Genomic DNA, 26,356 nt, shown 5'->3' on the forward strand with positions numbered 1-26,356 from the left:
CAGATACAGATACAAAGTGCTCTAATAATGCCTTTCCCTTATCTGGGAATGAAATCTTACTGTACCACCATCTTCCTGCTCATTGAAAAATAATGAAAGAAAGAGATTTGGCTGAAACAGTACAGTATGTCACTCAGCAAATAGAAAACACAGGGAAGGAAATTTTAAAATAAGTTTGCAAATAAAAAGGTCCCAACTGTTACATATATATTGCAAGTTTAAAATCAGGGCTCCTGCAATACTACTGGGTATTCTAGAAACATGTAAATCCAGGGTATATTGTAAGCACGTAGATCCAAGTGAAGCAGCCCATTTAACATAAAATATTACATCAACCATTAAAACCAAGCACAATGGGCAGTTAGGTTTTGTTAGAAAATATGGCCCGGTGCAATAAAGGGCAGGAATTGAGAATTCCTACATCCTAACCACTAACAATGACTAATTATGGGTGCAATCCATGTCCTCCCTTTGTGTGTGGTGAAAGGACAAAACAGTGGAACCGTTCAGACATTACTGAACAACAGACATCATGATGCAGAGCCAATCTCTGGGAGGGCTCACTCTGTGCTCACAGGGGTCGTGGACAGGCCAGGGGAGTAGCCTCAATGTCACCAGCTGGTCTGCCAACTACACAGATCTTCTGGTTCCCATGCACCTTCCTCGTGGTGCATGGAATAGACCTGGCCAAAACTACAGCCCAGGGCCTCATATGCCATAACTATGTGAGTGCTCTGTGCCCCAGAGTCCTCTATCCAGGGAATAGGATTCGGTGCCCCCATCCCCACACACTGGTCCCTTGGCGAATAGCCAGGTACACAGAACAAAAATTCCATCTCTGTGAGATTTTAACATACCGTCAGTAATGGTTCAAGAATTTACAATAGAAATACCAGATTTCTGATTAAGAGGAAGCCTTCAGTAGATTTATTCTATTTAAATGCCTTCAGTGGACATCCTTTCACTCGCAGGAGTGAGCGAGGGATCACTTTTTCTGCATTTCAGAAAGCTGATCATAGGAGATAAAACACACATCTAACTTCTCATTTGTTTGGGACTATATTCTAAGACCTGGGCTCTGCCTACTAGCAGTGGTCTTTAATATGGGTTTCACTCTATTATATTCTCTATATGTAGCTTCCTTAACAATTGCTTTTCTAACCTTTTTCCTGTCCCTATTCTATAATATTGTCTAAGCATCCTGACTAACTACTTTTACTGTCTTTAAGTTTTGGTTGGTAGTAATGAGCCTGGAGAGAAACGAAAATATATGTCAAACTGCTGACCCATTTTCCATAAATACAGTATCTGGTTTCTAGCATAGTATTGAAGAAATGTCTGAAAAATGCCAACCTATGAGAAGTGTTATCATTTAAATCCAACATGAAGTCTAGTTGAATGGTACTTATTTGGCTATGCAACATATTTTCAATTTGACTGCACATTTATTATAAAAATAGTTTTCTAAGTACAAAAGAACTTCATAACATTCAAAGCTTCTGAGGCACTAATTACTACAAAATAAATTTCTTTAGCTGAAGGCACAATTCGTCATCTTTCAAGTGAAAGTATCAGATTATATTTTTTCATAGCAACTATTAGCAACTGAGCAAAGATTCAGTTAAGGTGACAATTACCATCTGCTAGTCATAGTAATTATGTAGTCCTAATTAATTGCGAATGTCCAAGTACATGAATAGATTCAAAATATGAAATATTAAGAATGGACTCTCTTCTGTGGATTACTACAGTAATTATAATCATATACCCATTGAAAGGATATTTGAGTATGGAGCCATTAATAAGGAAAATAAAGGTAGTGGACCATATTGTGTCTGTGTGTGCAATCTCTGACATAAGCATGATACAAGCCCCATATTTTTCATTTACACTGAAGATATCACATATACCTTTTCCCCCTTTTAATTATTATCTCAGGACTAACTTCAAAGGGCTTGTATTAATTTAACTAAGGACAGAATTCAGACCAATGATTTATATACTAATTAAGGTAGCATAGAAAGTTATGTTGCTCAGAGATCTAACCTACATGTTCATCAAGATGAGCATAAAACCAATCATCTCTATGAAAGGTGGCTGGAAAAATACTGTTATATTAGAACACTTTGGGTTGTTCCTAGTTATTCCACTTATAAAGTTGTGTGAAAATGTATTAATTAAAACCAGACTATATAGTCAATTTAACTGAGAGTTTAACCTAATGAAACAATGCTGATTTTTCATCCACTATTCATTTACAATACAAAATTTAAATTGTTTTTAAATCATCTATGTGGCATATTAAAGCTAACAAAAACGTACTCAACTCATTCTTCCAGAATATAGTCTAAGAATACACTGAAGTCTGCAAAACTCCCGTTGACTTCAGTAGGGCCAGGATTTCACCCCGACTGAAAATATCAATTTTATTAAAGAGTCTAATAACTGTTCCTCCTGAAGTCAATGGGCATTCTGTCATTGAATTCAATGGGAGAAGGATTAGGCCCTATATAGAAAATAAGGGTAATCTTTAATTATGACAGCAAAGTTTGTTTACTAGACAATATTTAATCAGTACCTCCAGCAAGGATCTTCTCTTCCAACTCACTCATTTGCTTCTTGTAGGCTTTTAAAGCAGCGTCTTTAAATGATGGGCGTAGTCTCTTTTTCTTTGTAATTTCAATAGGCATCACTGGGATATTTTGATTTTCATCTCCCCTGACTTCTGTTTCAGCAGCTATATCTTCTGCAGGTTCCAACCCATCTTCGATGGTCAGTTTGTCAAACTGCTGGTCATATTCATCTTCTTGTAGTGTTGCGTATGGAGTTTCATATGAAAACTGTTCAAGTTCATACTCCTGTACCTGTTGATCAGTTTCATTGGTGTTAGTTCTATTTTCTAGTTTAGCAAGAACTTGTTCCATTACTTCTACGTAATCTGTTTCATTCTCACCACCTGGCTCACTTAAATCTTCCTCATCCTCAGCTTTGTAATAACAAGGCTCTGTATAAACATCAGAATCGAGGGTTGTGCTTGATTCATTAGCAGTAGACTGGGATAAAGTCCTAAATCTCCCCATAAAAGATGACCCACTATCATCATATCCACTTAAACTTTGTGTGCTTTTGTTCCAGACCACTTCTAGGGCTGATTTAGCACGCTGAAGTGTAGATCCAAATTTAGGAAAGCTGAATGTCTTGTCAGAAAGGTCTATACTTAGTCGACTATGCCATGATTTAGGAGGTGCTTCCTCCGATTCATCACTTGGTAGTTCACTTTGGCTTCTATACATCATGGGCAATCTGTTTTGATTTTGATAAAGGGAATTAGAATTTGTTTCCTGATAATCATCATATTGGCTGATCCACTGACTTTGTGTTTCACTGTCAAGGCCGGGACATGATGGGGAATTACCACCAAGGGTAAAGTCATAGCTTTCAGCATCATCCTGGAGGTCAGAACTTTGGCACTTTCCAAAATCTATCTGTTGGTCTGAAGGGCTGCTCATATCATAAGCAAAAGCTTCTTGTGTGGATGAATCTAGGCCCAAGTCTGTGCCTTGATCCAACTGATTCCAGTCTTTCCATGGTGACAGATCATCATGTAAGGTGAATTGAGAATCACTATAATGGCTTCTGTCTCCAGATACACACATTACTCCATTGCTTACACCACTGTCAACTGTTTCAGTGTTTTCAGCTTCATTTTGCTCTGGATAAAGCTGCATATCTTGGTTAAAAGTCTGATCTTGAGAGCTACCATACCAGTTGCACGTTTCATCTTGCCTTCTCTGCCAAAGCTCTCGATCTGAGGAAGACAATAGTGAGCTGCCATTCGTTCTACTAAAATATTGATTCTCAGAAAAATCCTCAGAGTAAGACTGACACAATTTTGAAAAATCTGACTCCGAACGGCTAAGTTTGGGAGTTGTAAAATCATTCTGTGAATGCCATACAGGTGGCATATCTGAATAGTAGGTCTTTGATTGCTGATCCACATTGTCAAATTCTGGTGACTGTTCACCATAATTTGTTTTATTTGGAAAGGTGCTGCCACCAACAGTCCTACTAGGGATTCTGGTATTTGGAGACTCCACACTTCCCTTTGTAGTGCTCGCTTTTATCTGAAATGCTGATTTTGATATCTTTGCATAACTATTCCTATTTATATCCGATTCCGGCTCTTTATCACTGTCATCAGGTGATACCCAGTCATGTTTTTTAGTTTTGGGCTCTGGTTTCATATCCATACTTTCATATGTCTGAGAGGAAGGCAGTCCTCTCTCTTTTCTCTCCCTCATGTCATGGGAGAGGATATCTGTAGAAATTCCAATGCTGGTTCCTTTAAGTTTATAAGATTTTTTTAAAATTAAATCTCTCTGTTGTGCTGTTTCAAAGTATACAAGTATGGGTCTAGGCTTTGCATTGGGACAGTCTCTTTGTTGCCCTAATCTATGGGCCAATTCAATTTTAATCATGTTTTGTGCCTCTGAGAACCCCATTCTGTCTATTAAAATTCTGTAAACCACATTTTCTATATTTTCAAACCTGTCTTCAGGCACATTTAAAAACCTAAGACTTGCTTTGTTTCCTGGGTGGCCTATTTGTTTAATGTAGTCGTGAATGTCTCGAGTTTCCCTTCGGGACTGTACAAATCCAGTTCGCAACTGTTCAATTTCACTTTGTACAACTTCTACGCTACTAGAGATTTCATCAATGGATTGTTTCAGAGCATTTACATGTCCTCTTAATTCAGAAAGTTCTGTTTCAATTTGACTGATTCCCTGAAGTTCTTTAAAGATCATTTCCATAACATCATGTGTTTGACTAATACACCCAGTTGAACTAAAGCCTGGTTCAAGGGCATTGGATTTCTGGTGACGACCAGTTCTGTCTAATGACTTGCTTCTTAGGCCCCATGTTTTCTTCCATGTGCTCAGCTCTGAGTCCGATGAGACACACTCTTGGCTCTTTTTCCATTTCCTTAGTTTTCGTAAAGCTCCTAGCTTTAGGGTATGCAAAGTACGTTCACCATCAGAGCTCCCATCTGATGGGGCAAGGCTGCTCAAACTCTTTCTGTTGCGTCTCACAGGCATTGTATGTGATAAATACTCCTTTTTCCTGCTGCTACCCTTTACTTCACTTAATGACTCAGAATATGAACTATCATTTGAAGAGATATCTTGAAATAATTCCTCATTATTATTGTTTGTTACAAAAATACTCTTTTGTAGTCCATTGGCAATAGCAACTCTGTAACTGAATGTTGGAGAAAGTGAAAATTCTTTATTACCTTCCTCTTCTTCAGTTGACAAGTTGCGAGCAGATGAACACTTTGCAATCTTTTTAACGGTGCTTTTCAAAGTATTTGAAAACTTTGGATTCTTTGTCTGTCCGACCTGGGTTAAGTCTTGTTCCTTTTTGCTCTGACAACTCTCTTTCTTTTTTGTACTATTTCCCAATTTCTTTGTAAACATTCCTTTGTAAATCTTATATATGTAAGATGAGATCAGGCTCTTTAAAAGGGCAGAAACCATGGAGAGCAATTTATATTAACCTTTCCCTACAAAAACTGCAATTTAGGATCCAGAAAAATATTTGTATCTCCAACAGAATCATTAGTGAGTGTACATTTTATCAGCTGCGACTGTAGACAGGCAGGATGTGCTCAACATGTAAACTACCAATGTTTTTGTATCATTTGACAGGAAAAAGCACTTGTGTTCATCAGAAACCAAATCCTGAAGGAAGCCTGAATGTGCTGTAAAATCCTGTTCTGTTCCCCATGGCTTCTGGCAGTGTCTAAAAAGGAGGGAATAGTGTTACTATGGCTTTCAAAACAGAATTTATCACTTAATCCATTACATGGCAACACTAAACATTTTTTGAAATCCATGTGACATTTGGCAGCAAGAGAAACCAGCTGGACCATGTCCATTTTAAAATACAATCAAACTTAATATATTTAATTGTAGTGCCAGCAATGCCATATTAAACAGCATTCTTGCTGTGTGGATCTACAGATTTTTAATGACAATTATTAAATAGTAGGTTCAAGATTATTAAACGATATCTTCACTGCTATATTTCTCATTGGAAAAGTGAGAATATTGCAATACTTTAAATGCTTCATCCGTAGCATTCCATTGGTATGAAATCAGTTAATCTCATTAGTTTTCATTTTCAGAAATACAGTAAGACGCTTAGAGGGACCAATGTGCCGATATAAATATTCTACAAAGTGTAGAATATACATCAGAATGTTGAATTGTAGATCAATTAAAAGAAACTATTTCAAACTTTCAGTTTTAGAATAAATGCCCATTCAAACCAGATTTCAGTGTTTCTCAACCTTTTTGATATCAGGGACCGGCTTGCTGCCTTCCTAAACTTTTTCAGGGAGATCTCAGGGCCGACACCGGTCCATGAACTGGTCATTGAGAAACACTGAGATATGTCATGCATTACAATTTGTATCACGTATTAATATATATATATGTTTAATGTCTCAATATTTTGGCTTTTTAAATGCCTGATCCAACTCCTATTGAAGTCAATGGAACCTTTCAATTAGCTTCCTTGGGAGCTGGATCAGGACCTAAATGCAATTACCAACAACAAAATGCTTGTATTTATTGAATTTTATTTTAGGTTTTTTAAGTTAACTTGTCATCCCTATGTGTCAAAAATATTTCTTTAAGGGGCTCAGTGTTTACCTTAGAAGACTGAATTCACTTTACTCATCAAATTGCATAGTTGCCTGATCAGGAGAACCTCCATTGGAGAAGAATGGAGTAATACCACTGCAAATAGCCTCTTCGCTTTGATTAGACTGGCTTGGTTAGAGAACTCTTTAATCAGTAAGTTCAAGTAAGAAATGTTGAGCAAGTGTCATTTGCACAGTTGTTGCCTATACTTTCCATAAGGCAAAGGGCTAGACTGTGCCATTTAGGCACAAACCTTAATACAGGGCAATGTGGCATTACACTGCTCCCTAGGGAGCAATGACGGATATTCTTCCTTGGGGAAATAGGAGTTCCAAGAGCATTCTATGTTTGCAGAGGCAGTGTACCCACTGCCATAGCCCTCTGGAAGATGCAGCTTACTCAGCTTCACTGGATCAGTGCACAGTAGTGTCAAAGCCCTGTCATTGTCGTCTCCCCACCCACTGTGGGGTGTCGAGGGTCCAATAGGAATGGGAAAGCTCTGGAGCTCCCTGGACAGCAGGGGCACAATTCTGCTTGGCCCATAAATAAGTCACACAAGGAGGAATAAGGGTGAAAGCCCTTTATCCCTCTCCAATACCACTGTACAGCCATGTAAGGACTATCCAGAATCTGCCCCGTCAAAATGTGGTTTACATTCAAACAGGAGTTTTTAAGGGAAGATATTCTTTCCTTGGATCAGAAGCTTCAGAAGACACTAGGCTAAACATACCTGGTATAAATGGGTAAAATTCATTGACATCAATGTGGGCTGTAACTGCTTACTGCAGGGCTCCATTTGGTGTACACTGTTAAAACTATTCTAATTGTCTAATGAGTAATACTACAATGGCAATTAACAGACAATTAAGGTAAAGTTGGCAAACTGGATACATTGCATTGATGGTGAGCACTTTTGGCTGTTGCCAGCTTTTGAGTAGTCTGATGGTAGTTAGAAATCTCCCCCCACCCCCACCCCCGTCGCCAACTTCATCATCAAAATGTGTCTAAAAGAAGAATTACACAGAACTCTTGCTATATCCACCAAGTTTTTGATTTTACAAATATTGGGCTTCTTTCCCCAAAACACTTACAAGTGGGTTTAAATATGTTCAGCTGAAGTTAGTGGAAATATTCCTGTGAATAAAGTTACCCAGGTGTATGTGTTTGGAGAAGCAGACCAATAGGAGGTAGACCTGTACTTAGCCAAGGATTCAATTTTATTTTTAAAGAAGTCATTATTTCTTAGTTTATAGCCAGTAATTTATAGGTGGTAAACTGAAATCCATTCATATACCTTAGGGACACTGATTGCCAGTTTTGTGAGATACATAAAATTGCAGAGGAAAAATAATGTAGAGACATTTTTGTTTGCAGAGGAAGTAGAAATACTTCCAGAAGGGCCATCAAAGAGGATTCAGGGGAGAATTTTCATCCTTTTCCAATTGGTGGACTGGGAATTGCTATGGGACTTTAAAAAATGTTGCTATTACTCTTGTTGGGCTTTAATGGGTAAAAATACTGAAAACACATAGAACTGTTACATTTCACCGTTTATAGTTCTATTATTTATATGCCTGATTTGGCAAGGCGAACTTACCCGAGTAGGGTCATTGAAGCCAATAGGACTACTCACATTAGTAACACCTTGTAGTCTTGGAGTCTATTTTGTAGATAAAAGAATAAGCAATATTTATACACAAACTTGGGTTGGGTTAGCCCTGAATTGATTCTTGAAAATGAGATGAAATAATTTTTGGTCCTGTCTGCATTCCCTCTGAATACTCTGGACAGTTTAATTAAGTCATCTGTTTAATGTGCAGCAGCAATCAAAAAAGTGATTAAGGACCAAACCCTCCCCTGGCTAGTGCAGTAAGAGGGAACAGAAATGCTGTTTAGTTCTTTCTCTAGGCCAGGGAAGGATTCTATCGGGCAGACTAGGATCACATGCTGGGGAAGTACTTCACAGCTTCTCTGACTGTGGCATGCACACTTGGCTGGTTGGAAGACTAGACAATCCTCCTAGCTCTCAGATCTTTAGAGCGTAGTGTGCAGGTAGTGCTGTATCTGGATTCTCCTGTGCCCTATGGAAGTATCCTCTCTGCCTCTGCTCAGCAGAAGAGTCTTTCTGTATCATCTTCCGTCCCTCACTCCTGCCTACCCTAGTGCAGCAGAGGACAGGATGTACCCACAAGCCTAAGATTTTAAGCTGTCTGATTTTATCTCATTCTTAGTACAGCCAGCCTAAAGAGTCATATGGAAAATGTCAGATCATCACCATGAAAATTGATGGAACAGTCTTATCCAAACTATTGTCTTACGTTTAAGTCAGCCTGTCTCAAATACACACACAGAAGAATTAGACTAGGTTCAGAAAAGGGCTGCAAGTGTGGGGCCAAAGATGCCATTTGATTTACTAGTGTGGTGCCACAGGGGCTACAAATGAGAGCCATTTGGTCTAAAAGGGAGAAGAGCAAGAGGAAATATGATAGAAGTATAAAATATTCAGTGGTATATAAGAGCTTCTATTCCATAATACAAGAATAGGAGTCAATACATTTTAAACTGTTATAAAGAAGTACTCTTTGTATACAGGTATCACTCACCTCTGAAACACACTGCACAATACCATACTTAAAAAAGGAGTAAGACCCCTATATGAACAAAAATAGCACATGCTGTTAGGGTAAAAATTAGCTACTAGGACAATCAATCCTCAGACTTCAGGGCTGAAGCTGATCACCAGCTGGGGTTAGGAAGACATTTTCTCTAAATTGTATTGTACACAATCGGGTGCACTTTTCTTTGTCCCTCTTGCCTTCATCTGAAGGTTTCAGCATTAGCTACTGACAGAGACGGGGGGATAGTTAGAATGGAAAGGATAGAACACCTCTGGATTTTTGACTTGTTTGTTCCTGGGGCACCCATTCCTGTATTTTCTAATATCATCAACACACAGTGTGTTATTAGCCTCTGAATGCATGCATTTTTAAATTGACAGTTTGAGATCATTTCATTTCAATTTCTAAATCTTTCTGAAACTAAAAAAATCCTTTGGCACAAAAGAAGGTAAGAAAGCTTGTACACATACAGTGCATATGAATGGTTACCACCTGCCCCATGACTGTGTGCAAGGGGAGAGGAGAAGAGGAGTCTAGGGAATCTCATCGTTCTGTGCAAGCAGCAGGGCACTGCAGAGAGCACAATGCAGTCCATGCACCTTAGGGCTTGGTTTTCTAGTTAGGGAATATGCCCCATCTACTGTCCAACCAGCTACTGCTTGTGTTGCAGTCATGAACACACTAGCTAGTAGTATACGCTGAAGCAGCAAACTCCCCTGCATGGTGCCCAGGCCTGGCTAACAGAACTCTGGCTGGCAGCAGTCCTGGAGCAGAAGATGCATAGCAGCCTTGTTTCCTCTCCCAGCTACAGCCATGTCAGGATTTGGCCCAAGTGTAGATAGATTAGGAATCAACAACACTCATCTTCCTCCTCAGTGGCAGCTGCATGTTATTTTACACAAGATGGCATCTTTCTAAAATATGGGCCAGATTTTCAATTAGTGTAAATGAGTGTAGCTATGTTGACTTTTTATTCTCCTAGGCTCTGAACCAAGGGTATTAAAAGTGGGCAATCCTTGGAAGCTACAGGATGCTCAATGAGAATGCGTGCACTTCTCGAGGAGTGCAAATGGCAACAGCTGGAATATCACAAAATTCTCCTTAAAGCAAAGGCAGTCTAATTCTCACATGTCACTACCAGAGGAAGGAATCATCCTGAAGCCCTTCTTAACAGACATGTTTGTAAAGGTAGGGAGATCAATTAATAACCTCTTAGCTTCTTCAGTGGACGTTTATAATCATTTTATGAACAAGCCCTCAGAGCTGATTGTGAACTGACTGACTCCTCTGCATACTCCACTCATGGCGTTTTTAATCTTCTCCTTTAACCAACGATCTTTAATCAGATGTGAGTGTCAGAGATCTATGTTGGAATATAGGGTTAACACCAACATATGCATTATATCCAATTCCTATTTGGCTACTAAGGGCACGTTTACCAGCTCAGGCTACAAAACTTCAAGGAATAATGAATCTATCATTGGAATCTGGAATATTATCATCCATTTTAAAACAAGCTTTAGTAACTCCTTCCTTGACAGCCAACAATATGTCTAACTTCCATCCAATGCTTAATTTATGCTTTTTATCAAAGATCCTTGAGAACTTTGTTTATACAGAATTGCAAACTCATCTAGCTCAAGTTGATTTATTTCACGTCAGGTTGTAGAAAACACCCAAGCAATTTAAAAGCTACATTGTTAGATGTACAGAGATTTGCTAATTGGAGCTGATGTAGGTTCTCTCACATTAGTTTCTTTGGATCTCAGCAGCATTTATCATATACTTACAGGTTAGGGTGACCAGACAGCAAGTGTGAAAAATCAGGACGGGGGTGGGAGGTAATAGGAGCCTATATAAGAAAAAGCCCCAAATGTCGGGACTGTCCCTATAAAATCAGGACATCTGGTCACCTATTACAGGTTATTGTTCCAGTATCAAGCACTGCTTTTGTTTAAATCATGTTTATCCACATAGAATGGTGATGGTTTCTTTGGGTCTGATCCATTTCATTTTTTTTTTTTTTTTTTTGCAGAGATCGAGTTCATACCTCTTATTTTTTAATCAGTAAGCTATTGCTAGGTTCAGTCAGAAGGATGTAGGTAGGGCAGCACACTTTGGGGGAAGGATATAGGAATAAATGAGTTTTCTCAGTGATCAGAGTTCTCATTCACTGATCTGTCTGTCCAGATTTAAGTCTTCCATTGAAACATCACGCCAAGTTGGTGTAAAATAAAATAAAAAGATGGTTTACAAGACACTAAGTTATACATCTCACCATGGTATGAAATTGGATCCAAATAAATATTAGTTGGCTTTAACTATTTTAAGTCAAATGCACAGCCCAAGTATTGGGTTTTGTGCTGGGAAGTTTGGGATGGCCAAGGAGAGGGGAGGGGAAAAATCTGTTACATTCTCCTCTGAAGAAGTGAAGGGGAGGGAACCAAAACAGGAGAATCCTATGCAGCCTCTCCCACTGCCCCAGTTAGAGTAACCCAGGGCTGAATGTGGCCCTAGTGTTATACTAACACTGCACTTATTGGTGAATAGGTAGCTTGTATATGTCACTAGACTAGAATATGGTTGTATCACTGGCAAAGTATTGCCAAGCTGAGAATGTTCCACCAGAAGGGCCTGGTATAGCAGGCAAATGTCTTGGTTTTCCAAGGCTTAACTGTTTTAATTCCTTCACTATTTCATGACATTCTGAATCCTATTATTTTCAAACTACATCAGCTCATATCCTTACAGGCAGCTACTGTGCTAACACATTGCTACCAGCTTCACATTATCTGCCTATAAAAGTTTGTATTAAGATGCTATTTTTATATGTATATAGTACAATGACAAAACTCTCATTAATTTCAGTGGAAGCAGGATCAGACCTATAATAGTTATGGCTCAAAGTACCTATGCAGTCTTTTGTAGTTATAGGTTTACATGTCAGCTTCTCATAAAACCAAAAAGTGGTTTGATATTTAACTTCCCCTTGTTACAAAATTGAGACCAGGGGAACTTGAAGTTTTTGCAATTATGCTTTTTGTCAAACTTAGTTTCCTATAGCTATAAAAATGCACAGTCCATTTAGATATTTAAAACTAAGGGGTAGATCATTGCTGTCCATTTCTTGAGCCTGCAGTGAAAATAAAGGGAATGAGAAGCACCTTCCTCCATCTAGAGTCCATGCAATGGCCAACTTGGGGAAGCACATTGCTCCCAAAGGACTGAGGGGCATGGAATAGGCAGATCCATGGCGCTGCTCCCCCTTTCAATCTGCCAGACAGTCATTCCTCCCCCCTCCCCGCCTTAAAACGAGAGGTAGCTGTTTGTGGGCTACAGACACCAGGAAGCTATAGGAGAGGCAGAATGCCCATAGTGTTCCCCAAAGCAATGCAGCTCTGGACCACTGCCAACACAAGACTGTGCCCTAAGGCATGATGAAACCCTAAATCTTTATTATTTTGCACTTACATAAACACCTTCCATTTGAGACGCTCAGAGCACTTCACAGATAGATTCACTATACTTCCCAGCAGCCCTGTGTGGGGCTAGGATAGAATCACACCCAATCCACACAGCTTAATATATAGACTGTAATTTTAACAAAGAGAAGGTTAAGGGGTGACTTGATTACTATCTATACGGGGAGCAAATATTAAATAATGGACACTTCAGTGTAACATTGAGTGTCCTTAACCATTGGCCCAATTTCCCAAGGGTCATGGTGGATTCTCCATCGCTGAGAATTTTTAAATCAAGATACCAAAACAGAGTCAGAGATCTGCTCTAGGAATTATTGTGGGGAAGTTCTATGGCCTGGATTGTCTGGGTGGCCAGACTAGATAGCCCGTTCTGGCCTTGGAATCTATAAGCTGTGGCCACTAAAGCACAGAGAGGGGAGTGACTGCCACTGGAGTACACTGCCTCCATCAACTAAAGTCTGGTCTATAACTCAGTTTTACTAGCCTAGCTATGTCCATTGGGGTGTGATTTTTTTAAACTAATATAGCTAGGCTGGTAAAACTCCTAGTGTAGACAGTTATGACAGTAAAATATGCTTTTATTAGTCTATCGTATGCTGGTCAGGGGAACCAGCAAAAGATACTTTGGTATAACTGTTTCCATACTAGCTGGTTTTGCTAGTTTCACTACACTGGTATAATTTAATTAACAAAACCCTCTGTGTACAAGGCCTCATTCAAATGAATTTGATTTGACGAAATACTTTGCTGCTGCTTTTTACTGTTCTTACACTGCACAACAGTGTAAACTTGCCCTCAGTATCAAGACAAGAATGGGGCTTGAATGAGAGCTGGCAGGTTGCAGCTCAGTAGGGATGGAACAGAAATGATGCTAGACACATCTGAATCTTCAACTGAAGGAGCATACTATCCTTTTATTACTAACATTTGCCAACTAGAGGTGCTTACTTTTCTTTATGCTCATATAGCAGTAGCAGCCATGAGTGCCTTTTCCCCATCTGCATTTGCCTAGGAAGCTGTGGCCACTATCCATAAAGATCACATGGAAACTTCAGCCATAATGCAGAATGGGGCTGTCCACTTATTCAGCAGTCCTTCTCATATGCAGCATATTACCAGCACATCTGTGCACCCCTGCATGAACTCGCTTCCAACTCATTCAATTCAAGCTGCTTATTTTTAACCTATAAAGCCCTTCATGGTTTGCATCCTGTGTGTTTTAAAGAGACGGTCTCTCTGCTAATGTTCTAAAGTTTGATGATAGGTGGCAGAATAAGCAAAACAGATAAGTGTCAAAATGGCTGACCTACTTAACTAAAAGACAGATTAGATCAAAGAAGGAAAAGAATCAGATGACTGTCACCTAACGTATGCTGTACCATCTATTTGACTGTATGCTTTTCAAGTAGGTTATGCAAACTAATTGACAGAGCACACAGCAGAGCTATATTGCAAGACACTTAGCAACTTGGCATTTATATACTTTATAAGCTATGGGCTAGATTTTGAACTCAGTTACACTAAAGTAACCCAATAACGGATAATAAAGTGGAGTGACTAAAGTACTGACGTAACTCCATTGACTTTAACTTTATTTACATCAGTGTGGCTTCGATCAGAATTTGGCCATATAATATATCACTGAACACTGTGGATTAGTGACTACATCAAGTGGTTCTGAGAGACAATAGCTGTTTCATTTGAACTACTTAACAGTATATAGTAATATATTTTTCAAACTATCTACAGAGAGGCCTTCTATAATTATAATTTCCCAGCAATCTGGGGTGAGTAATTATTTGGAACTGGGAATAAAATTTCATTTTCGGTTTGGAGGGCTGGTATATTTTCATGATAGGTTGCTGTAAAGATAACATCTGAGTTTTATGAACATTTTCTTTTGCAATACTCTTTTCAGTTGTGCAGCACTACTCTATTTTTCCTACTTTTTTGTGCTACTTCACTATAGTATATGTATTTGTCAATGAACACAAGTTATGCAACCCCCCTAATTATGATTGTAGTAAGCAGTCCACAAATGTGGATGAATAACCAAGACTAAATTGTTAAGGATGCAGGCATATCTCCTGTATTTTTCTCCACAGAAATAATTGTCCAACATGGAAAAACTAGAAAAATCATAGTTAGTCCTCAGGGCACTGGAGCAGTGATCTTAACTAAAGCTACAGATCAGAATACATGCCTTAAGGGTATGATGGAACTATATTTAAATTTCTTCTTTATGTGTAAGATACCTTATAGTAGGTTTCTAATTTTAATAATATCCATTTTGCCTTACTCATTACTAAGCGGCTTAATATACTCCATCCGAATATTGTAAATGTACACAAGATTTTTAAACGAACAGGAGTTGGTTGGCATATAGCTTCAGTGTTATGTGGTGATTGACCATATTACTGTATTAAACTAGCTTAAAAAATTCCTATTTGTGTCTGACTGGGCCTCATCACATTTCAGTTATTCCTAACATAAACCTAAACAGCAGGGGGAAAAAAATCAAACAATCACCATGCACAATGGTGACAGAAAAACTAATATCAGCCGTAAAGTATGTTTGGTCTTTTATTATTATGCATTATTATACATACACCTATGTTAGATAACATTCACGTCTTATCAAAAGCTAGTAAGAATTAGCATGGATCTTTTTAAAAAAAGACTATTCCTATGTAAAGTCCCACGCATTAGAAATATTTAGAGAAAAGAAAGTTTCTACTTAAAGAAAAAATCATTATAAGCTATATTAATAACTATGCGTAATAACTTAGTATAATTCAAATTAAAGTTTACCACTTTGCTGTAGGTAGTGGATTTTTAATGTATAGACTAAATTGTGAGTGTATAAAATTCTTCATTGTTTTGTGCAATGTTACAATAAAAGAATACACATTTATTTGTATTCTTATTGATCAAATGAACAGACTATCAACACATCATCATATTTATGGCCGAATCTTGACAATTCTTATTTTGGCAAACTCCCATTGTCTTCTGTAGGAGTTCTCTCACATAAGGACTTCAGTACCAGGCCCATAATACGTAAGTAATAAATTGACATTAAATTGCATGTACCCCATATTTAGAGAGGAAAGCTATGTAATAAACTGAAAGCACATCTAAAAATATTTCATTTATCATGGACTTTTCACTGCCTTACTTCCATTCTGACCACAAACCATATCTCTGAGAATTATTCCAACACTCCAAACCCTTGAGCAGGTTTAAATAGCAGCTATTTTTTCACATTACACAACAACCAATAATCCCAATTCTTTTCCCCTAAATACACTATTTCAACTTCAGAATTAACTTGGCCTAAGCCTCAGGACAGGCAATATTCAGACCTGGACCAGCGACAGATCTAAGATTGGATATCCTATGAAAAAATTCATTTTAGGTAATTTGTAGAGGTTTTAAGATATATTTGTTATATTCCCACTCTCCCCCTTTTATCCCGTGACTGTGAAACAGACTAAGGGAACCTGTTTACAGGTGGAGCGACACAAAAATAGTCCATATATGTTAAATATTCCGTAAACACTTCTAAAATAGTAGTTCTGTTAAACGTGTGGAACATATAGAATACAAGATGCTGTGGGGTTGGTATTATGGCTGTTAATTAAGTTGGCCTATAACATTCACTTGGAGCATTGCCCCTTGAGAAAATCCCATGATCACACTCTAACTCATGCCGAGAGAACAGTTATGTTACAACACAGCATCATGTGTTCTGCATACATACATACACATACTCTAGAAGCCAAATCTGAGCCTTGCTAAGCATCTGCAACTCTCCTAGATGTCAATGAGAATTGGAGGTGTTAAGCACACATCAGGATTTGGCCCTTATAACAGGGTGGTTTTCCACTTTACAAGCCAGAGTTCTGGGGCCACTCAGCCCTGCTCAATTATCAGACCCAGCTGGAAAGGGAGTATGTGATTATAAGAGCCAGCAAGTGGTTTGGTCAAGGGAAGACTGCAGAGGGAAGCTGCAGGAAGGGAGAGTCTCCTGCAGTGGTCCCTGAGGGAGGAAGACTCCAAGTGGCAGGACCGGGGAGTTGTGTCTGGGCAGGAAGCCCCAGCTGGATGTATTTGTTTTCCTTTTCTGAGTCTGTAGTTATTTGGACAACAAATGGAGCCCAGAACCAAGAGCTAAACACTAATATGTTGTAGCTGATAATTCCCCAGACCAGTGAGGAAGCCAGCTTTATCACAGCTCCAAAATTAAAAACAAAAACATTTTCCCCACATTCCTGTAATAATTCACAAAATACCTACAGTATTTATTTTGAAATTACAGTAAACTTGCTTTTGATTCCATTTACTGGAGAGTTAAACCAATCAATAGCCTTATACACATTTACTTTAATTTTCTATCCAAAAATAAGCATGTTACTTCAGAACCCCACCTTTAATGAATTCTGTGGGGAATATGATAGAGCCTTTAAAAAATGTGATTAGGTGCCAAAGAATTTTTATGCTTCAGAGAGATTTGTTATAGTTCAAAAATATCCAGTTTGCCATAGTGCTCGCAAGAGGCAAAGTAAAGTACATCATAGCCTTATATCCAGGACTACTTTATAAATACAAACTTTTAAGAACAAATTTAAAATATATTTCACTTAAATCAACCAAGTTCCTTGCAATATTCAGAGTTCATTGACACTTTTGTTAATTATAAATGATGTTTTAAAGTCGCAGTCATTCCCTTCTCCTTGCTTCTGCTCCAAAAGTCCCAGCATTACATATGTGATGTCACAGCATTTTCACAGCAAGACCCCAATGATATCAGCCAGGCATTATGACTTAACTGCAGGATCAGAGACATAGTCAAGAAGAAAACACATACATGGGTACATATACCTCCAGCTATGAGCAAAAAGAAAATGGAAAATTAAATGGTTTGCTGTGCAAGGTTTTTTTTAAACTCAGGTTTGCGTCAATATGAAATCTCTGCAAGTGAAGGTTAACGACATCGGTTTTCATGACATGTTTTCAGTGTAAAACAAGCAGTATGAAGAGGTTGCACATTTTATCTAGGCTAACTATAATACACGTTCCTTACAACTTTTAGACAGAGCGGCATTTTTTTCTAGACATATTTACTTGTATATGGACTGTTTACATTGCAAGAATCAGAATTAATTTTAGAACTTTCATATTTATCAGTATTCTTAACTTCTATTACTCCGATACTGTACCATTTAGTAAATAAAAGGCATAACATACTAAAAAGGGTGACTATATTTAGTTTATATCAGCACTGACAGCAAAATTCAGAATACAAACATCTGCCATTCATATTTATCATTCATTCTGAATTATGGTTAAACTTTATAATTAGGATAGGGGTTTTACACATTACCACACAGTCAAATACTGTTTGCCAAAAAAAGCTTTCGAGGCACAAGAACTACTGAAATCTAAGAGGTAATGTCATTATTAAGAATCTGAAACTGACATTAACCCTTTGTATCACAAAGTGTTATGAAGAAATGTTACTTTAAAAATTGCCAGGAGGCAAATTAAGCAGCCGACTGAATGTTTTGAAAGATGTCAGGGCTGAAAAAGCAAATGGACATTACTGTTCTATGAGGCTTAAATGCTTGTGTTTCAGATATATTTTACCAGACATGCCCATCAAAAGCAAGTATTAGTCCCCTCATTTTAAAGACACATGGATTTGCATTTGGTCTGAACTCCAAATAATATATTCAGTTTCATCAGTGGGAAAAAAATTATTGTTCACCCAAAAGTAACATGGGAGCTCAGTCTAAATACTTCAAAGAAAGTAGAAGGAAGGGTCAATGAACACTTTAGCATCTAGCTGAGCTTCAAATAACTTTCTCTTCCCTTATACAAAATAAAAAACAGGCACCCTTTTACAGTAAAAACACTAAGTAAGTGCTAATCTCTGGAAATTGAAGGTGGTAAATACTATACCATATTATTGTTTAAAGATGCCTTCTTACTGAATCTGCAGTGACATCTGCAAGGATATGAAATGGTTACTCTTTGTTAGGCTATGGGGTTTGGGGGAAGAAGATAGCATTCTTATACATATGAGCATAGTTGTGAAAGAGAATCAAGCTTACATTCTAAGCAAAGCTGTCCCTTCAGAGCAAAGCTGCAGGGTGTTCATCTTGAAAGATTAATCAAGACCCAGAAATGCATAAGCATCTGTAAAGCTCGATTTATTGCTAATCCTATCATGAACTAGAAAAAGTATTGAACAATACAATCAAAACATACCACATCTTGGCTATTGATTCAGATCTCTCAGTCATTCCATTTTGTTTTTTAAATTGTTTGTCAACATTGTCTTTAAAATGCTCTAACTCTGTTTAAAATTAAATCAGAGTTAAAGAACTGGGGCGCCTCCTGCACATCTATTTTCTGTCAAAGGTATTTCACTGATCTTACCGCGTGAACTTAGCACCATCATAACATTGCAAGTGAAAGCATTTTAATAAAGTGTTGACTCAAAGTCTACAAGCTTTGATAGCATCACCAACATTTTAGCATTAGAAAAAAAAGCCATTACCAATCAATGCATTACATTAGCTAGAACAGTGGGAGGTACACTGAGAATGAAAATGAGGAGGAGAAACAAAGGAAATACATAAAATATCTGCTTACTGGGTGCTATAGTAGAAAGAGTACATACCTGGATTAAATTCTTCTTAAAAATAAAAAAAATACATAATAGCTCTATAATATTTTCCTTTTATGCAGAAATACTTTACATAACCCCATTCCTATTCTCCAATTCTTCATTCAGCCATAAAACGGTACAACACAACATGAAGCTGCTTCACAGTGATTCAAGTCAAGTGCAATCAGGCATGCTGTTAGTCTGCAATGGAATCTGTTCTTTTAAATTCCATCGTGTTCCCTAGACAGCATTAAATGTATTTTTTTCTATGACAACTTAGCTATTAGCATAATACTGATTTTGCTCTTCTTAGCTGTTATTTCCCTCTGCATCTCAATTCTATTTCAGCAAAATGGGAGTCAGTTTCCCTATTCCTGTTCAAATACATCATCAACAATTGAGAATAGTAAGCATCCTGGTGTTTTATGTGCCGGTAACTTCACCCATTGCTGTTTTCTCCTGCCACTGCTTCTGAATGCAGTATTCACTGCAATAGCCACAGCCCTCCTGTGTGGAAGGCAGCTCCTCTGCTTCACAGATTGAGTAAAATAGGCTTAGTGAGAGTCCTCGCTCACAGAAACAACACTTGTGATGCTCCCTGAAAGCTAGCAGGTGCATCACTGTCCATAACACTGATAACACTGTAAGATGCTGCCTCTTGCTTGGAGAAGAAATCTGGTTGCTAGGGCCATGTCTCATCTAACCTTTCATTTATCAGTCTAACGTGACTTGGAGTAATGATTGTATACACATTTCTTCCAGCAGGGCTTTCATTAGCAGGTGGTTGTTGCTGGTAATGAAACTGAAGAATGATTTAATAATGATCATTCTGTATTTATTTAATAGCACTCCCAGATAATGATAAACGCCCCATTGTGCACAGTATTTGCATACTTGAACGTTTCGTATGTTATCAGTTAATAGACAGAGGAACTCAAGTTTTGTTTACTGGCGACTGGGCAATCAGAATTGATTGACTGTATATTAACAAACATTCAGAACAAAATTAGGTGTGTGTACTTTAAAATGTCAATTGATTTACGTGTGTGTGTGTGTGTGTGTGTGTGTGTGTGTGTGTGTGTGTGTGTGCACGTGCGTGAGAGAGATTTTATATATACACAAGGATCACAAAACATGTTCAGTGTATACACATCCAGTGCAGTTTTACACTTCACAAGTATACCGACACATTCAGTAAAATCTTATATACAAACACATTTGAGACCAAAAAAATCACACATCTGTTATATACATTAAAGATTTTACAGAGCTACATATAAGTATGTAGTATATGCACATAAACTCCTTTTACTGTCACCTTACCTATAGTTCTTACTAACTGCAAAATCTATAGCACTTAAATGCTAAAAGAAACCTAGATTTTCATACTGGTACATTTCATATAAACTTGTTCACATATATGAACTTTCTAATTGCTGGTAATACCTGAAGCACTTACAACTAAATGACCTGGTTACATATTTCTTAAAGAATGACCAATATATAATTAAAATTTATTTAAGCTTTATGAGTAGTAAATTTTACTTTCTGCAATCATAGTATTATCATTACTAAACAATGAGATTTTCAGAAAACAATGGGGTTTTGTGTGTGTGTGTGTGTGTGTGTGGAGAATACTGATTGACTAAAATGAAATGAGATACTTCTAGCATAATGCAACTATATTTAGGATAATAAAGTTATTTTTCAGAGGTTTTCTGTCTATTGGCATTATTTTGACAAACAATATTATAAAGCATAATCTTTAAAAGTCTGTCTTGTTGTAATTTCTGCTGCCTATAAACATTGCATATTTACATCATAATTATATGTATCATTCTGAACCAGATTAATGCACCTTTTGTCATACAAATCCTGCTGATGGCACGTTAGCCTATGACGTAAGGACTTTGGGTTAAAAACAAAGTATTTCATGTAAATCTATACACAGCAGTTCTTCAAATCTTGAACATTTTTGCCACCAGCAAAGAAGAAAACAACATTAGTTATTTATACAATAAATAATGCCTTAGGAAGGCAAGGAGAAATACTCACCACTAGTATGAAAGACTAATCATGCAAACCCTTAATTATATAAGTTGTCCTAATTATGTAAGTAGCCCCACTGAAGACCCCTTAGAGTCAGTAGGACTGCTCTTGCAAAGATTTGAAGAATCAGGCAATAAGGAAGCACCTAATCCAGACATCAAACATCCACTGAAGTCAGGTCCTCAGATAATTACAACACATACAACTCTATTTCAGGCTTGAGATTAGGACATTGCCAAAGAGATCGCGCTGGGAGACTAAGTCAAAGTAGTAAGTTTTAAGGAAGGATTTGAAAGAGGAAAGGAAGGCTGCTTAATGCATATGTAGACCCCCACCTCATATATTATGAAACTTGGTATGCAAACAATATTGCTTGCAGTGATCATTTCATTTTCTAGATAGATTGATCCTGCTTTCCATAAACCAGCTCTTAAGTGTTTACCCCTTGCTTATAGTAATCAGACTTACATCTGCTGATCGGTTCAGATTGGAAATAATTTTCTTTGAACTCCCGAAGTCAGAAGAGAATTTTGCACTTTTGAGTGCCTTTCAGCTGATGCTAAAACACCAAACAAAACAAACAAAAAAACTTACAGCATGTAGACTTGCCAATTCAAGGCAATTATGATTTATTGATCTGCCTTGGAATTAAAATGTCATAGAGAACTTGTTTTATCCAGCAAGATGTTGATTTTGCTTCTAACAATCCTGCCTGACTCAAGGAGTTTTACAGATGTGCATACAGTGATTATTTGGAACAAGAAAGTCCCAGACTGATCCTCACAACGGAAGTGTGTTGTATTTCTATTCACAGGATTTTAAATGTCCCTTGCATTGGAATGACATGCACAATTCTATATAGTAAAATCTCACCAGAGTGTCACCCAACATGTACTCTGTGCTATTAAATGTTTCTGGTAAGCCTATGAATGGAGGGATTGTGTACTAGGTCTTTGCACCCATGGAGGTGGTCTTCATGTCACCCCTGAATAGGCTAGCACAGAAGGGCAGTTTGGAGATTGGCCCTGAAGGGACCAGAGGATAAACAATTATACGTACCAAACAACCTGGAAACCCATGCTTTCCAGCCAATTGCTGCCTAGAGAGGGTGACACAGTAGCCCTGAAGTCTCCTTCTAGATTAGAGGGAGGGTTTCCATGTTTTCAAGCAGGGAGTTCCTGAGAGAAAGTTCCATTAGATTGACTTTATGCAGAGGGAGGGAATTTCACATTGCATAATCCTTCTACCTTAACAGTTATGTTAGTATAGCAGCTGGTATGGAGTAGTTTACACACCAAGTCTCCTCCAACAGAAAAAACAAAACATGCAACCAGAAGAACGTGTAGAAAGGAAATTCTTCCTATTTTGCTGTTCCGAATCAGAGGACCAGGCCTTGCATACTAACAGTGACAATACAAAAAAAAAATTATCTTCTAGGGGCTCTCATAATAAAGCAAAGAATGATAAAGAAATAACATGCCTTTGAAAACGTAATCCTTACATGGGCCAAGCAAGGTGAAAAGATATCCTTGTCCCTCCCACCTCACTAGCATAAAAGCCCATTGGAATCTGGTCATACAGTAACTCCTCGCTTAACATCATCCCAGTTAACGTTGTTTCATTGTTACGTTGCTGATCAATCAGAGAACACGCTCGGTTAAAGTTGTGCAATGCTCCCTTATAACATTGTTTGGCAGCCGCCTGCTTTATCCACTGCTTGCAGGAAGAGCAGCTAGCTGGTTGGGGGCTTGGAACCAGGGTGGACCGGCAGCCCCCCTATCAGCTCCCCTAAGTTCCTTGTGCAGCAACTGCCCAGCAGGCTATGAATTGCCGGGCAGTTCAGGTATCCCTCCGCCCACTGCCCTGTGCTGCTCCTGCCCTCTGTCTTGGAGCTGCTCCCGGGAGCCTCCTGCTTGATGTGCGTGGGGTGGGTGGGGGGAAGAGGAGGGCTAATGTCAGGGTGTCCCCCTCCCCCCCATCTCCACAGAGCAGTGTGGGGACATGACGGGCTCAGGACTGAGGGAGCTTGCTGACAGCAGCTGCAGTCTCAACTTGCTGATCTACTTAAAAAGGCAGTTTACTTAGAGTGGGATCAGTGTATTTAAAGGGGCAATGTGCGTGGGAGAAATTAGATTCACTAAACATCATTTCACTTAAAGTAGCATTTTTCAGGAACATAACTACAACGTTAAGCAAGGAGTTACTGTATATGACTATCTGTGTAGTCACTGTCATGGTTGTCACATGAGAGAAGCATTTAATGATAGACTTTAGTAAATCATACCCAGCTGCCCTCATTTGGCAAAAGATACCAATAGGGATGAAAAAACCTTAGCAGCCATGAAAGGGAGTGATTGTGGCTGACTTTGACATTCTATATTGTAAATGATATTTCATAGATTCTACTGCCAGAAAGGATCACTGGGTTCATTTAGTCTTACTGCCCTTCTGGCCACAGCATTGCACTAGGAGCTCATGTTCAGCTGATTACTCACCATGACCCTAAGAGTTTTTTTAGAGTGACTGTTTCCAAGAATAGAGTCCCCTATTCTCAAAGTATGGCCTGCATTTTGTGTTCCTAGATGTATACATTTAGAGTTAGCTGCATTAAATACGTTTGCTTACTAAGTGATCCAGACTGCTCTACATCAGTGACCTGTCTGCATCCTTACTTAGGGTATATCTACACTTACCAACGCTGCAGCGATCGATGCACCAGGGGTCAATTTAGCGGGTCTAGTAAAGACCCGTTAAATCGACCGCAGATCACTCTCCCGTCAACTCCGGTACTCCACCGGAATGAGAAGCATAAGGTAAGTTGACGGGAGAGCTTCTCCCATTGACCCAGTGCGGTGTAGATCCCGCAGTAAGTCGACCTAAGCTACGTCGACTCCAGCTACATTATTCATGTAGCTGGAGTTGCGTAACTTAAGCCGACTTACCCCCACGGTGTAGACCAGGCCCTATTTCACCATTCTTTGTGGCACCTGCATATTTTATGAGTGATGGTTTTATGTTTTCTTCCAGGTTACTGATAAAAAATACTTGAGAACCTGTGTTTGTGTAAGGTAAAAAAAGAACTAATTATATCTCACCATGCAAGACACACTGGCAACATTATCATGTGTGTTTGATAGTAATGTAACTACTCAAATAATTAGGTATCTTCCCCCATATCATCTTGCTCCCACAAGAAAAAAAAGACACCAAAGAACATTCTAAATTTAATGTTTAATGACTGTGTAAAGTACCAATTTAATGATCCTGAAAAATTAGGTCTTCTGGTTATCCACCACAAAGGGATAGCATGGAAAGCAGTACTGAAAACTTTCACACACAGCTCTGCCTGTGAGTTCTCTGTTCTGGAGGTCACCTCTGTCAGGAGGGGGCTAGTTCAGTCCTCTGGCTCTGTGCCTATGTTCGAACAATGGTGCCAATTTGTGTTAGCTGTGATGTGGACAACTGTCGAACTGGAAGTAGACAAACCACTAACTTATTTTCTCATCAGCCATTGAACTGTCATTAAACAGCAACTACTTTCAGTCATTGCCAGCCTGTACCTGACTCAAATTAATAACCTAGGTGAAAACTCTACATGCCACGATCTGAGGTAACAAGTTCCCCAACATAAACTTTAAAATGTAAAGTCATATTCATTATACGCCTCTTGAATAAGAGAGATTCTGAGACTTGCCTCCCTGGTTGACTATTACTGGCTGCATGTCTTCTCAATGAAAAAAGCAGCTTTTCGGGGGGGGAACCTGAAACTGCAGTTGGAACACACTGAAAACTCCCCACTGACTTCAGTGGAGTTCCACATACAGAACTACTATAGCACTCAGGTGTCCATGTAATAATGCCTTTCACTAACAGTCTATAGATTCAATAGGCTAAACCCAGAAGCTCTTTCTTAGGCAAAACTCGTTTTTCTCCCCAACTAAGGCTTTCTAGATTAAACTCAATGTTTCAGAAGAGATCCCATTTTTTTTAAACACGCTCCAGTTTCTTGTAGGATGATATACTCTGAAGAGTGAAAAATATCAGTTTGTACTAGTTGTGGGATTATTCACTTGATTCTCAAGAATACAGAATCAGGCCCTCTGTAACCAAATTTACAACGATGCATTTGAGTATAGACGAGACAAACTCCCTGTACAACAAGAGTTAATATTTATATACAAAGTGATATTATAAGGGCTGTGCCTAATATTCCATTGTAAATACAGGTATTTCTCAATTGTATGTTATTTATAGGAAAATCTCTGACAAAAATATCTGTTAAATGTAAGGATTTATGTGCACAATATCTTTGTATGTACTGCTTAGGAAAAATTTCATATTATTTGTTCTAAAAATAACTTGGAATATCAAACCTATCAAATGAATGAACTTGCGCTGCAGTAATTTGTCAGTGTTATCCAGTGACAGAGAAATACTTGTGTTTAAATAATCTATCCAAATCATGTCTTATAACAATTGCATCTCCATTACATAATACTTACACTGTACTGACTTCACCATAGCTGGAGAACTGGTAGCTTAAAAATAATTTGCTTTTTCGTCAGTGTATTTCATCCTGGAAGGCTACAAAACTGACAAAAATGAAGCCTTATCTTTCTCTCCACCTGCTTTGGGGCAATCTTCCTTTCCCTCCATGAAGGAAGGCTAGCTCTGTCACCACAATTAAGATAAGAGTTGATTCTTAACTCTAAAAGACAACATTCCAACCTAATCAATGTCATTAACTTCACAAATGTAAGGTTAACTGTGTTCTGGGGGTGGGAATGGAGGAGAAAACTTATACAATTTATATAATTTCTCCAT

The 26,356-nt window shown here is 38.3% G+C and overlaps 1 protein-coding gene across 1 annotated transcript in view; it reads right to left on the reverse strand.

The window, feature by feature from the left end:
* UNC13C (unc-13 homolog C) overlaps window positions 1-20,198 on the reverse strand; it is a 397,169-nt gene extending 376,971 nt beyond the window's left edge. Inside the window, exons 1-2 of the mRNA XM_074966314.1 lie at window positions 19,496-20,198; window positions 2,579-5,802 (exon numbers count right to left, since the gene is read on the reverse strand). Coding sequence (XP_074822415.1) covers window positions 2,579-5,537 — 2,959 coding nt within the window. The 5' untranslated portion in view covers window positions 5,538-5,802; window positions 19,496-20,198. The remainder of the gene's footprint in view (window positions 1-2,578; window positions 5,803-19,495) is intronic.
* Window positions 20,199-26,356: the final 6,158 nt, after the last annotated feature.

Source organism: Natator depressus, chromosome 10 (genome assembly GCF_965152275.1).
Source record: "Natator depressus isolate rNatDep1 chromosome 10, rNatDep2.hap1, whole genome shotgun sequence".
NCBI classification, from domain to species: Eukaryota; Metazoa; Chordata; order Testudines; family Cheloniidae; genus Natator; species Natator depressus.